At 33.6% G+C, this 14,962-nt stretch overlaps 1 protein-coding gene across 1 annotated transcript in view; it reads left to right on the forward strand.

Annotated features, from left to right (window-relative positions):
- Positions 1-14,962, forward strand: part of LOC140445113 (uncharacterized) — a 64,789-nt gene that overhangs the window by 28,811 nt on the left and 21,016 nt on the right. The window contains exons 7-11 of the mRNA XM_072536941.1: positions 2,217-2,432; positions 5,770-6,341; positions 8,288-8,524; positions 11,841-12,055; positions 14,248-14,950. Coding sequence (XP_072393042.1) covers positions 2,217-2,432; positions 5,770-6,341; positions 8,288-8,524; positions 11,841-12,055; positions 14,248-14,950 — 1,943 coding nt within the window. The remainder of the gene's footprint in view (positions 1-2,216; positions 2,433-5,769; positions 6,342-8,287; positions 8,525-11,840; positions 12,056-14,247; positions 14,951-14,962) is intronic.

Here is a 14,962-nt window from a genome sequence, read left to right on the forward strand (position 1 = left end):
ATTTGTTTAATATAAATTTATTTAGAACAGAATTTTATAGTAAAACATTTGAAGAGGATTATCTAAAATTTTGGTACAAAAATATTAAAATTTAAGATAATTATAGCTACTTTTCCAAGAAAAAAGTTCCTTTGCCGTGTTTATCGTAACTTTTAACTTAATAATCTATTATTAAAAAAACCAAAAATATAGTTAGACTATGAGTTTTCCTAGGTCGCATCGTCGAGATTTTGTTCATTTTATCGTTTTTTCAAATTTTAAAAGTAAAAAAAGACGATTTTTTTTAAATTTCGTAAAATTTTTTGTTAAAATTTAACTAAATTGATATTTTAAACATAATTATAATAACAAAATGGACAATATCTCGACGTTGCGACCTAGTAATTTATCTATAAAAGAAATGTGCAAAATTTGAGAAGGATCGATCAAGTAGTTTTTGAGATACAGTGAACACAGACTTATAAAAATGATTGCGAGAAAAACGCGTTTAAAAAAAGCTTATTTTTTTATATTCACACAATATCGTCTATTTCAGGCCCATATAGCGACGTGCTTTCTGCTAAAATATCTAGAGCGTTTTTTGCCCCTGCTTTCGACGAACTCTGCCTTTTTTTGTTGCATCTGCAGCCGTTTTATCCGCTCTAGTAATTCGATTGTTATCTCCCTCGAGTGCATACTTATGAGAACTTGACACTGTACTTATTCCAATTTCTATGTGAGTGCTCACTCACCTCACTCACTCATTCCACCCACTCACCAAGCTCATTCACCTTAATCACTCACCTTACTCATATCAATCACTCACCTCACTCACACAATTAAATCACTCAACTCAGTCACTCACCGAACTCACTCACTCACCTCATTCGCTCTCCCAACCCACTCACTCACTCCTGAATTACTACATCAAGTTTGCTCCGATCACTCTAAAATTTTAACTGGATATTCTTGAAGAGGTATTACTATCGAATAAAAATACTTTAAAAAACGCAAAACAATACCCAAACCCCACCCTTAAGTGAAGATAATTCAAAAATTTTGAAACTGATTATGGTATTATGGTATAGATCTGGAAAAAAACTAAATTAAAGGTGTGAATCAAAAATTGATCGTTTGAATGGATACTTACTTTGTATGTGTACATATTTGTTGCCCATCTGTATAACCGTGGTTGTGTCTTGTCTGTTATAATGAAGTCGCTCTGATGAAGCCCTGAGCGTGGAATGTGTCCTCACCGTACAATCCTGAATGAATGAATGCTAAATTTTTTATGTAATTACGCTGAAGGTTTTAAACCAATGCTTAAAAAAATGTGATAATCATGAATTTTGTCTTCTTTAAGTTTATTCTGATATTATATTTGTGACAGTTTTCCTTCAATCGTAACAAATCCGCCAAGGTCAGTACAGTTAAAATAAATATGACAGTATCATCCTCATACCTACCTTAGATTGCTAATAATTTCTACATTTATATCATACCATCTTTAAAATCTTTCTGTCGCTCTTTTTGAAAATGGCCTCACTTTATATGTTAATAGCATCGACGAGAATATACGCCCCTGTTTTACCGCCCTAAGAATATGTATCTCTTATACAGTTGATCTTCGATTCTTATTTTGATTTCCTGATTCCAATATAAATTTTATAACATATTAATACGTGGAATAGCCGAACATATAATACGATGTTATACTAATATTAATTGATCTCGGGGTTTTTAGAGTTTATTTTGTAATGACAATTACGATGATTTGATAAAGCTGTATAATCGTGTTTCTTTTACAAAAGCTAAACGTTATTCTCCCTAAATATAATTCGAATACTGTCTTTTTGTGTTCTATTCACATCTGTAAACCAAAATCTATACAAAACGGTCAGACCATTCAGGTCACTGATCCATCTTACAGGAAAGCCACATGTTACATGTTGGGGTTTGAAAATCATATTACAGCTCCTCCAGGGGCTCAGCGTCAGAGGGTGGTTTGTTACAATTTGTTATTATTCTGATATCACGGGCGTATGTTTTTTATTTTTAGAACATGTTAATTAACTGTTCGTGTTCCCTGTCGAAAGCCTTTTCAAAATCAATGAATCATGTGTAGACATCCTGGTTCATATCTAGATTTTTTGCATGAGAACATTTATTCTGAATATTAATAGCTACTCTATGTATTTAAGTAGTATGTTTTAATTTAAAATGCATTAATTTCTTAGCCACACAACGTGTTTTATACTCCTGAAGCATTTACGAAAATAAGAAAAATCGTAAATATTACAAACACAATAACAGATAATACAGAACTGAAGTTAAAATTACCTAATAGCCCAAGTTTACTAGGGTCTCCACCTCAAAGTAGCCCGAAAGCTGAATCAAATATTAATCCTGCAGATGCCAATAGATCTCCATTGTTACCAACAACATTAAGTCTTGTAAGTATAATTTACGTTACATATAACATCAATTAGAAGCGAATAACAAAACAACCTATTTTTTATATTTTTTCCCAATATTACAAATATTTTCTTTATTAACAATCATTGTAATATGCAACTACTACACACGTTTTACGAATTGCAATATAATCATCGAGTTAGAATCTATAGAGAAGCTATGAGCATATTAACGTGTGTATTAAAAACGACGTAGGTAGGCGTGGCTAACGATGATACCAATATGCCGGTGGGATCATGGCCGGACTCAATAATATTAAAACTACTATAAAAATATGACTAGTTATTCAGAAGATTTAATCATAATCTAAAAAAGTGCAATACATTTTTAATAAACTATGATTTATTTATCCCACGGTAAACACTAAAAACACAATATATTATACATAAAGATAAATTAATACAGTCAAATACTATTAATTTATTCTCTGAAGTACGGGCCATTACTTTGTTTACATATTTGTATACTAACCTGTAGAACGTTATTCCTGAAGATTTTTTACTAACATTGCTTCTGCTACTGCAACTACGTTGAGAACAAAAAACCATTATTATACACTATCACAATATATTATTACAGTTTCTATAAAAGTATTATAAAACTAAAAATATTCGAAAAACAACAAACGTAAACAAACATATACGATCTGTCAAAAGTGTCAAAACAATCTTAACAATATGGCCGAAGTGAGGTCGTTTTTAGTCACGTGATGCCCTCTCCATAGATTCTAACTCGATGAATATAATAAACTTTTATATTGTCCGTTATAATTTCAGTTTAAAATACGTTTATTTTGACGTTTCGATTAAATTGTTCATTTAAATTTGTCCCGAATGTCAGAAAGGACGAGATTTGAATCACAATTGAGTGTAGAGAATATATTCCACATATCTATAACTGAATCGAAGTTACATATACTCAATAAAATATAATTTTTTTCGCATTATGATGTAACATTTTATTTTGCAAAAAGTATGTACTAGTGATGTCAGCCAAGCGGGCTAGGCTAACGAATCGCATTTACTGCACTATGAATGATCCAATTGTCGATGGTTCAGACCATAGCCAGAAAACAAAAATGGTGACTTAGAGGTTTAAAATTCTAGATGTATCTGCTACTTAGACTATCGGCTGGTGTAACGGATCGATCTATGGATGAGTAATAGGTACAAGAGATTGAGGCTTACGGCTCGGTGTTACTCACTCCATAGATCCCTAGTAATCCTAGATAGATCCTACTAGATCCTAGATCTACTAGTAATACACTTGCCACCCGTTAAGATTAATGACTAATGGTGATTAAAGAGGAAGGTTTGCTTTTCTATAATGTTTGTAGTACATTTTTTTTATTTATAAAATCTCAAACGGCAACTCTTCGAAGGAGATCTATCATTTCTTGTTCATTTGCTACTATAAGTGTAGTATCATCAGCAATTTTTTTAATTGCATAGACATTAGTCCTTCAGCTAGTTGCAATAGATTCTCCAATCAGACAAATACACAATTCTTTATCTAATACAAAATTAACGGATAATTACTAGAAGAAAATACGATAAGGAACATACGGGGTCACTTGCTTCTCGTCTAGGGGTCCATCAAGAGATTTTTTAGTATACAAACAATACTGGACCACGGATGAGGTGTTACAACATTTAGGATAAACGAAAGATGCAAATCTAAACTTCCTCGCGGTCACGAAAAAATTTCATGCTCACGTACAAATCGTATAGAACTGTGCATGTGTTTGACAAGAAATCTATAATAATATATATTTGTTGTGAGCCTTTAGCCAGCAGAGACTGGATATTGAATGGTGCATACATATTAGATTTGATTAAGTTTTTGTAGAGGGAGTTTGAATGCTGTTTAAACTTAGGACATTTAAACAAGATATGATCAAGATCACCCAATTATCCGCAATGTTTGCAATTATCGGCTTTAATCACATTTATCAGCAAATCTTAAATTGGAGATTTTTCTACCAGCCACCTTTACTCCATCGACCATCGGTCTAAAGCCATCCTCATGGCATGTTCACCATAAATATGGAATAATGATGAGGTGATACTTCTTTGCTTTTCTCATCGCTGTGCCAACATCGGTTTTTGTGAATCCCAGTGCAGTGTTTTTTTTCTGTTCTACAACGAAACAAAATCGGAAGTACTCTCTACTTGTAGATGTTTTGAGACGACTTACTGTCGTCGTTAATGACTAGTTTTGGTCATCTCTGGGTGCTTCATTTTCGCGGTATCACCCATATATGTTATAAATGGTTACCAGTTAAACAACATCCGATATGCAGATGACACCATAGTATTTGCGGACAACTTATAAGACCTACAAGTTCTTATGAACAAAATCACATATTACAGTCAACAATATGGACTCAATATAAACGTTAAGAAGACAAAGCTTATGATAATTAGCAAGAAAAGGATAACAGAAGGTCAACTCTACGTCAACCAATCCCCTGTAGAAAGAGTGACGCACTACAACTACCTCGGTACCATAATGAATGAAGAATGGACCAACAACCAGGAGACTAGAGCACGCATCGGAAAAGCTAGATCCGCCTTGTATCAGATGAGGGCCCTTTTCAAGAGTCACAACCTCTCTTGACACAAAAGTAAGAATGCTGCGATGCTACGTCTTCTCTGTCCTTTTTATGGCGCTGAATCGTGGACCTTGAACGAAGATATGTGCGGAAAACTGGAAGCATTTGAGATGTGGTTGTATCAGAGAATACTTAAGATCCCATGGACTGACTGAGTCACAAATGAGGAGGTCCTCAGAAGAATGAATAAGAACCGAGAGGTACTGACCACTATCAAATCTCGAAACAATTCTTCGGACATATTATGCGAAATGAATCCAGATATGCTCTCCTTCGAGCCATCCTGCAAGGAAAAATATTTGGAAAACGACGTCTAGGAAGAAGAAGAACATATTGATTAAATAACCTCAGAATCTGATTCAATACAACATCTGTGCAGCTTTTCCGCGCTGCTGCAGATAAGATAAAGATTGCCATGATGATCGCAAACATTCGTAACGGATAGGCACATCAAGAAGAAGAGGACCTATATATATATATGAAGCATTCCCCTATTAGCCACCACCTGGCAAAGTAGCAAATGGAGAAGAAAGACTAACAACTACACTTAAACCGGTCTATTTAGCAAAATACAATTTCAAATGTTTCGTTAAATTTTTAAATTTTCCGTTAATTTTAAAATAAAAAAAACTACGGAACTAATTATCAGGAAGTCGAATTTTTCAGTTTTATTTCTAATTTAAATACATTATACTTTACAGACACCATCCAAATCTTCAACACCATTAACAGATCCTTTAGATATTGACACGATGATAGAGATGCCGTTGCCTACAGATTCAAGTGATCAACCGTTACAAAATATAGTTATTAAAGAATCCCCAACATCAAATCAGAAAACTTCAGTTGCGTCAATGCCTGAAACTTCATTAGAACAAATAAGTTTCAGTGGAGAAACGCAAGGAGAGAAATCGACAGAGTGTGATGTCGATCCTTTGGAATTAGGAGAATCTGTGAATTCCCAGAACCTTGGGGATAGTTCGGAAGATGAAACTGACAAATCAAAAAAGAAATTTGGTCTTCTCGGTTACCAATTATTCAGATGTGCAGCTTGTGAGTTCTCTTGTTCTAACCTAAATGACTTCAAGAAACACATAGCTAAATCAGTGTCGTGTAAGGATAAGGATAATTCCAACAAGCCATTTGTATGCGTTCATTGCAAGAAATCTTTTAGAAATTCCAATATTCTTTGTGATCATATACAGTGCCATGGCATTCTTCGATATTCGTGTTCTCTTTGTGGAAACAAGTTCCCTACTTTTAGACAAGGAAGGTAATTATCAATTTGATCTTTAAATTTATTAAGTTACTCACTGGAGAACAGGTTTAGTAAATAAGTATAGAGCTGGATCTAGAATCACTACAAAAAACAAGTTTTTATTTATACTTATCAACTAATGTCCAATATTTAAGCCTATATTTATTTAAATAAATATAGGCTTAAATAGCAGATATTTTTGATTATAATACGATTATAATCAATTATAAAAGTGCTTTGTTGCGACAAACACATATTTGCAGTAGCCAATAAATTAGTAAATAGTGATGACAAATATGTTTTTGTTGCTTATCTCTAACTCTATTTAAAATATACACTCGCGATCATAAAATCTGGGTCATAAAAAATCATCATCAAAAAATGAGATTCAGGTCCGGAGACCTAGCTGGCCAGGGTAACCTCGTAATTCCAACCTCGTCCAAGTATTGCATACTGATCCTGGCAACGTGCGGTTGCGCGTTGTCCTGCATAAAAACAGCGTCCTCTCCAAGCCCTGCCATTGTGGGCATAACATGTTCTTCCAGAATCTCCGTGCAGTTAAGGACCCATTTTCGGTTAAGGGTATTTCTGTGCGGAAGATACACCTCCCCAAGCCATGACCGAGCCTCCACCAAATGGCATTCTTGGAGCAATGCAAGGTTGTGAAAATCGTTCACCGGTTCTTCTCCAAACTCGTTACACGTTCATCGGATCCAGTTAGGTAGAAACGGGATTTATCTGAGAATAATACTTTGCTCTAATCGTTAATTCCCCAATGCGCGTATTGTCGAGCAAAAGCTACTTGTGCAACTCGTTGCGCCAGGCGAAGTGGCGGTTCAATAGCCATTACTCGAGAAGATAGTCCAGAAGAATGAAGTCTTCTCCTGACTGTTGCAACACTAACATTGCGGTTTCGTACTTCCTGTAGACGATTTCGATGCATAATTGCAGTTGAGGTCCGATTTCGTAAAGCCTGAAACAAGGAAACGGTCATCTCGTGCCTTGGTCGTTCTTTTTCGTCGAGGGCCAGGTCGTCTGGTTAGCAAACCCGTCTCCTGAAAGCGTTGAAGCACTCGTTGAACCGTAGAAAGGCTTACGTCAACAGTTCTTGCGACTTGCCGTTGAGTGTAACTGTCTTCCACAAGCGCAACAATTCGTGCCGTTTCAACTACAGTCAAAGGCATTTTTGGCAAAAAATAAACAATAATGAACACTAATAATGGTACTAAAAACACTAATGGTGGCAATAATAAACGTTTGTTCGTTGCGTTTGAACAAAAAGTCGAAGCACAAATGAGACATTTAAAACAAGCAGCAGTTACAGATACCGTTCATTTTTTCCTCGAAATCGGCACTATTGTAATTCTTTGTTACAAAGGAAACCGCTAAGCCAACAATTCTCAGAAACATGCATTAGTTTGTATTTGTGTTATTATTATTTACGATAAAGCTCGTTAAAAATGAAATTACGGTGATTTTCAAGGTGACCCGGATTTTATGATCGCGAGTGTACATTCAGGAGAAACTAGATACCTGGTGCAGGTATATAATATACTAATTAACTATGTAAAATCTTATGTATACCTTGGCTTCAACTTAAATGCAAAATGGGGACACTCCACAGAAATTAAGACGAGAATGAAACGAGCTACAGCAACATTTAACAATACTAAAAAGATCATCACTGGGCAGCTCAGCTGAAGAACATATATATATATATATATATATATATATATATATATATATATATATATATATATATATATATATATATATATTGGCCGGACGAAATCGAAACAGGCATTGTCAGATCAGGAACTGGGACAAGAAGTCACCTATGTCCTACCTCTTACATACTTAGTAATGCATAGTTTTACAAAGAACCTTTTACAAGTTGTTTTACTAATATTTTATACCAAATAAATATGGATGTGAACTAATGTGTGATTTGTTTTAATTAGGGGCCATATGAAACATCGGCATAACATAAATCAGACTACACAAACTGTTTTGAATTCGACTATTGCTTCAAATGGGGAAGAATACATAATTAAACCAAAGTTATTGATAGCTGATCCGCCAGCAAAAGAAAATATTTCGTCTGAACCTTCTTCGCCGATTTCAACAGCAGAAAATGTGTACAACCCTGATGATATTAATAAAATTCCAATGCGGTCAATATTTAGCTCAGATCTGAGGTATGTACGATATGAATCAACATCACATAATATACAAAATTGTCTTTAATATCTTTGTAAATTATGAAAAAAAAAACAATTAGGTACTAAAATCTATATGGGGGATAGGGGGATATTTTGTTTATACTCTGTTGTTCTACCGAATGGGATGTAGATATAAACTGATTTTAACACAGTGAATATAATTTGTTTTTCTTGAAATTCCTTTCTTGTTTATAAATTTTTTATTCATTGCATGATAGAGATTTAAGAGTTTTTTGTATCCCATCGTTGAGCTCCAGATCCTGTTTCATTATCTTGTATTAATAATTTCTTATATACTTGTCTATTTCTATTTCTTCAATTTTTATATCTAAGTTCTCCTATTTATCTCCATACAAGGTGTGAGAAAAGAAGCGGGACAATCAAATATTTTGGGAAGTTTACATCGGATAAAAAACTGAAAAACACGCGTTCAATATTTTTCAGAAATCTATCGGATTAACAATCAAACCTGACTTCTCACCTTCACCTCCTGGGGGTGGGGCTGGGGACAACTTTGAAATCTTAAATAGAAACCCCAATTTTTTATTGCAGATTTGGATTCCTTATACAAAACAAAGTAACTTTTAATTGATAATTTTTTTTCGAATTGTTGATAGATTGCGCTATAATAAAAAAAACGATTTGTTGTGATACCCTAATAAAATTATGGAAACGGTTTAATATCTTGAGAAATACACTGCTAAATGAAAAAACGAAAAACACCTGTTTAATAATTTTCAAAAATATATCGAATGACATCGAACACGAATCCCAAACCCTATTCCCTGGGGGTGAGGCGGGGGTTAACTTTAAAATTTTAAATGGAAAACCTTCGATAGATTTTGGATTTTACGAACAATGTTGGGCTTAGACCTCTTCCTTGTGTCAAACCTTCTGTCGTTGAAAATACTTCTGATTGTCCGTTCTGAATAATTACATGATTGTGAATGTTTTTAGTTATGTTCTTCATTATTCTTATCACTAAGATTCCTCTTTTCTTCAATATTGTCCATAACTTTTCTCTTGGTACTTTCTTAAAATCATTAACAAGATCTGTAAGTGTATATATTTTTTTCTTGTTTTTGTTCTTTCTCTACTATTTGTTGTAACCCTACTTTGTGATTCAAATCCTACTTGTAAATCTTCTATTAGGTTGTCAATGTTTAACCTTATGCGTTTGTCTAGTACATTTTCATATATTTTCATTGTAATGCTTAGAAGTGTAATTCCTCTGTAAGATTGGAGTTTTTTGTATCACCGTTTTTAAAAATAGGTTACCGAGCTCATCTGCCAATTTTTTGGAATCTGTTCTTCTTTCCATGCTACGTTACATATCTTTAGTAGTATTTTTTCTCCCATATTTTTTATCACTTCTGCAATTAATTTGTCGTAACCTGGTGCTTTCTCATGTTGGTTTCATTTTTATCTGATAATATTTTGCCTTCTTTATCCTTTATATTGTTTCTTGTGTTCCGTCTTTACTTAGTGATTTTCTGATTTATTTCCATCAAATAATGTTTGATTCTCTTCATCGCTTTTCATTTTTGTACTTTTCACGCCTTTCCAAATAGTTAATACTAAAATTCCTAATCATATTGGAAATTTAAATATTTATAACTTATCGCATCTAAAACGGAAAAAAACTAGTAGGTAACCTTTAAGTCGTATTTTTTTTGCATCTATTATATCCTATATTAAACTTTAGGCCGATTTTGTTAACAGCAAAAATTTTCTTTTGCGTTTACGAGTACTTGCAGATTTGCGAATATACACTCAAAATAGGAAACAATTTTGTCATTTGAAATTTCTAAAAAATATTTTTGAGAGCGGTCTACAATATTCTCAGCGGTCTCTTCTAGTTTTGCTGCTTGTAGAAGATAATGTACTCAACCTGAAGCGTATCAAACCCGAAGGTTGTCAATTTATCTGAAGAGATCGAAAGACTATTGGTGCTTGGAAGGCACAAATGTACTTTTAGTTAAGTATATTTTTTGTCTCTAGCTATAAAAAGATATAAATTGGATGCATTTTAAGATGCTTAAGGACCGAAAGTTCCTGTATTCCAATGTTTTTTATATTCTTTTTCTTCTTCCTATGCCGTCCCCATTAACGGAGGTTGGCGACCACATTTTTAAAAGCTTCTCTGTCTTTTGCAACGTGGAATAATTCGTCTACAGTCATGTTTGTCCAGTCTCGAATATTTCGCAGCCATGACTTCCTCTTTCTACCTATTCCCTTTTTGCCATCGACTCTACCCTGCATGATGACCTGCAGAAGACTATATTTATTATTTCTTAGTATGTGTCCAAGGTATGCAGTCTTGCGTACTTTTATCGATCTCAACAATTTTTTGTCTCGACCCATCCTTCTCAGCACTTCCTCATTGGTGACCCTGGCAGTCCATGGGATTCTCAACATTCTCCGGTATATCCAAAGTTCAAAGGCTTCAATCTTTTTAACTATTTGCGCTTTTAGTGTCCATGTTTCTACCCCGTACAATAGTTGCGACCAGACGTAACATTCAACAAACCTCAGTCTCAGCGCAGTATTCAGATTTTTGTCACAGAACAATTGTTTGAATTTTAAGAACGATGCCCTTACCATTTCTATTCGTACCCGGATCTCTTGGTCTGGATCCAATTCTGTGTTGATGTAAGCTCCCAGATATTTATATTTTGTCACTCTCTCTATTTGCTGTCCACCAAGAGTTAGTTGTTCATTATTTATTGGACTCCTTGATACTATCATAAATTTGGTCTTATCTGTGTTGATGTCAAGTCCCATTTGATTGCATTCACTATTTATTGCATCTAGTAAAGTTTGTAGTTCTACCGTGTCATCTGCAAATCTCATGGTGTTTATGATTTCTCCACCAATTCTTATTCCCTCTTTTCTTTCCGATAAGGCTTTTCTGAATATGACCTGTGAGTACACGTTGAAAAGCGTCGGAGACAAGACGCATCCTTGCCTAACCCCTCTCGCAATCGGTATATTATTTGTTTCTATATAGTTCACCTTTATTATATATATATATATATATATATATATATATATATATATATATATATATATATATATATATATATTATATTACTGTTTGGAATTATATTTCTTGTTTTATCTTAAAAATCCACACATAAAATGAATTATAAGTTTTGACTGCGTAGGTTACATATAAATAGAATTAACATTTAAAGAACATTAATATTTAAAAATTAAAATAAAGTTATTCACCTATCAATATGAAAATAAGGTCGATTGGCATCTTTTTTATCAGAGATATTATTTTAAGGTGTGGAACTTGTTCATATACTACAAAAGTTAGAACGAATATGATTAGGCACCTGCAATTCCATTCGCAGGAAATATCGGTGCCAGATACCGCTCCAGTTAATCCAGTACCGTGCTTAGGAAAGAATGAAAAAATGTTTGACAAAATGGTAAATTTGGCTTCTAGTTCTCACACATCAAGCACGAGAATGGGTGGCACTAAGCCTGACAAAAAAGGTAATTACTATATGTACATCTTTTCTCGTCTTTAGTTCTTTGCAGTAGTTTAAGTTTTGAACCTCAAGGTGTATATGCTAACATAAAGTTTAAGCAAAACAACCTTGAGGTATCCAATATTTCAATATACTCTTGATTTAATTTCCATAATCTTTGCTACGATATCTTCATTTTTAGGAAATTATTTATTTTTTTAATTAAAATTTAAATGTCTGTTCTAAAGTTCAAAAACCTAGGTCTTTGTAAGTGTCTAGGATCGGTATTACAGTGATCTGTTGAGTTTATCGACCACGTGATCTAAATGACCAATGAGAAGGTCACATGGTAAGGATAAACCCGACACATTGAGACAGATATGCAGGTCAACTCCTTTGCGTCAGTTTTCTCTGACGCGCTGGGGGAACGCGACTGCATTGCAGCAGTTAAATAGAAAAAAATTCAATATTCAATATTTGCGCGCGCGCATATTTTTAACACATTAATATTATTTAATAAGCATTCGAAGACACAATTTGAATTTTTTGCGTTATACTGGACGTTCACTAAATCATTAGAGCTTGTCTTACAATCTATGAATGTTTGAATCTAATTTTTAAAATAATCTCGTGTTAAATTGATAGGTTTAAACTAAAATAATCTCTTGTTTAATTGATATGTTTAATTCAAAATAATCTCTTGTTGAGCTGATATGTTTAATACAGTAATGCTCCTTCTGTTTTGGATGAAAAGCGCTGACCAGCAAGGAGGATCTTCGGTTTTGTCCATGATGTTAAGTTACTTAGATTTCTTAGACCGTTGTTTAGTTTCGGGTGTATAGTAGGGACAATGACCATGTAATCCATATTTAATTCAGTATTACGGATCGACGCAAAAATCACTTTTGTTTTTCTCTAAACACGCGAAGCATTTCGCACAAAGTGTATAGATGCATTTGTGATTCACAGTGAGCACGCGCGAATTTTATCTTGCAAGAAGCTTTTTTTAAGGTCATTTCCTGGTATAAGATCTGACCAACACGTTATCTTTGTAACACTTCATATTACTTTATTTTTTTTTTAATTTAATTTAATTCAGAAAGCAGTAACTTTTATTAACCCCGTAGAAGATTTTAAAACCACGCAATTAACGTATCAACGCAATTTAGTTTGTTTATTTTATATTTGGTTAAATATACAATCATATTTTTAGAATTTGTTATACAGAATGTTTTAAAACTTATATGCATACCATTCTCTGTTTAATCATGTTAAACTTATCGTAAGTATATGTATATATTTAATGATTATTATATCCATATGACATTGTTATTATCTCGTTTATTTTTATTTTCTTTTTTATTATATCCAGTCTTCTTTTTTTTTCAATTTTCCAGAAGCTATAAAGAAACACATTCGGTGGCGCCCTTTCGGCAATTCGATCATCATTTATTTTTTTCTTTAGTTTATTTAATATTTCTGGTTTAGCTCTAGTAGCTATCACCTTGTATTCTTTTATTTTCTTTCTCCCCAATGCTGTTTTAGTTTGTTTACTAGTGGAAATGTCTAAAGAACAACTCCCACATCTCTCCGACTTTAAGCAACGTGGTCTCGTTCATTTTTTGTGCCTCAAACACTCCGTCGTTTGAAGTGCTACACCTTTTAAAACTATATCATATACTTTGCCATTGCTATCCAGTGCATTTGCACAATTTTCGGACGTTTTTCACGTGGATCACCTTGGCCAGTTCCATGCCCACATTTAAATTCGGTCGCCTATCTCATTACGGTGGAAGTTGAAGGTGAAGTGTACGCATTTACAAGCCGCTAATAAAATTCGGCCAGCGCCGGTGTTAAACCTTTTGTGATTTCCTACTGGTACCTGTTATATGGAATGACATAATTTGACACTATTAACAGGTATTTTAACGTAAAGGGCAAATCATGCGAGTAGTGTTGCGATTACTGTGCGAGTCTGAGATTTTATCAGATCTTTTTAGTATTGAGTTTCTGTTTAAGAATATGGTTCCGAAGAAAATTGTCTAATGTCAATTAAATCACATTGTAGCAAAGTTCATTAAAAATAATATCAAAATTGAAGTTAAAATTTTACTGTTTTATTTTGTTTGAACGTAGTCTATACTTTTAGCTTTCCAGCGATATTACATAAAAATAAATGTTATTGAATTTAAGAAATAATAGATTTAATTTTTTTAGACGATAATAACTTTCCGGATTTTGTACCATCAAGCTCACGGTATACTTGTTGTGCCAAGGGTTGTAATTACATTTGTCCAGAGGAAGGTAATCTTCGCCATCATCTTATAGCACTTCATAGTGAAGAAGTTAAATTTACCTGCGTGCATTGTAAAATGAACTTAAACAACGCCGATGCAGATAATATAATTAAGCATCTTAAACTACATAGTTTACAACTTTATAAATGCTCGTACTGCGATTTTGTCCATAACCTTAAACATAAAGTTGAAAGACATATCACGGAATATCACGATGATGTTGCAATAAAAGTTACTACTCTAAGATGGTTAGATTCAGAACCGAAAGATATAGAAGATGAAGCGAATCAGCATCCTACCTCTACTCCGATTTCTTCCAAGTTTAGTAAACCTTGGAGATGTTGCATGTGTAAATCCAAAACGGTAACACAAGAAGGCATTCAAAATCATGTCTTAGAAAAGCATGACATTGATTCTCAATTTAAATGCGCTCTTTGCATATATAAGACCAATGACTTGATTACCTTCCCAGGACATTATAAGGAGCACCATTCGAATCAAGAAGTTAACATTATACAGGTGTATTGTAAGATCGAAGAGGAAAATAAAGATGACAAAGATACAGATGTATTTGACACTACTCCATTGTGGCAACGAGACCGACCAAGGGTTAGACATATTAGGTAAGTTTCTAG

The sequence above is a fragment of the Diabrotica undecimpunctata genome, chromosome 7 (assembly GCF_040954645.1).
Source record: "Diabrotica undecimpunctata isolate CICGRU chromosome 7, icDiaUnde3, whole genome shotgun sequence".
In the NCBI taxonomy this organism is placed as follows: domain Eukaryota; kingdom Metazoa; phylum Arthropoda; class Insecta; order Coleoptera; family Chrysomelidae; genus Diabrotica; species Diabrotica undecimpunctata.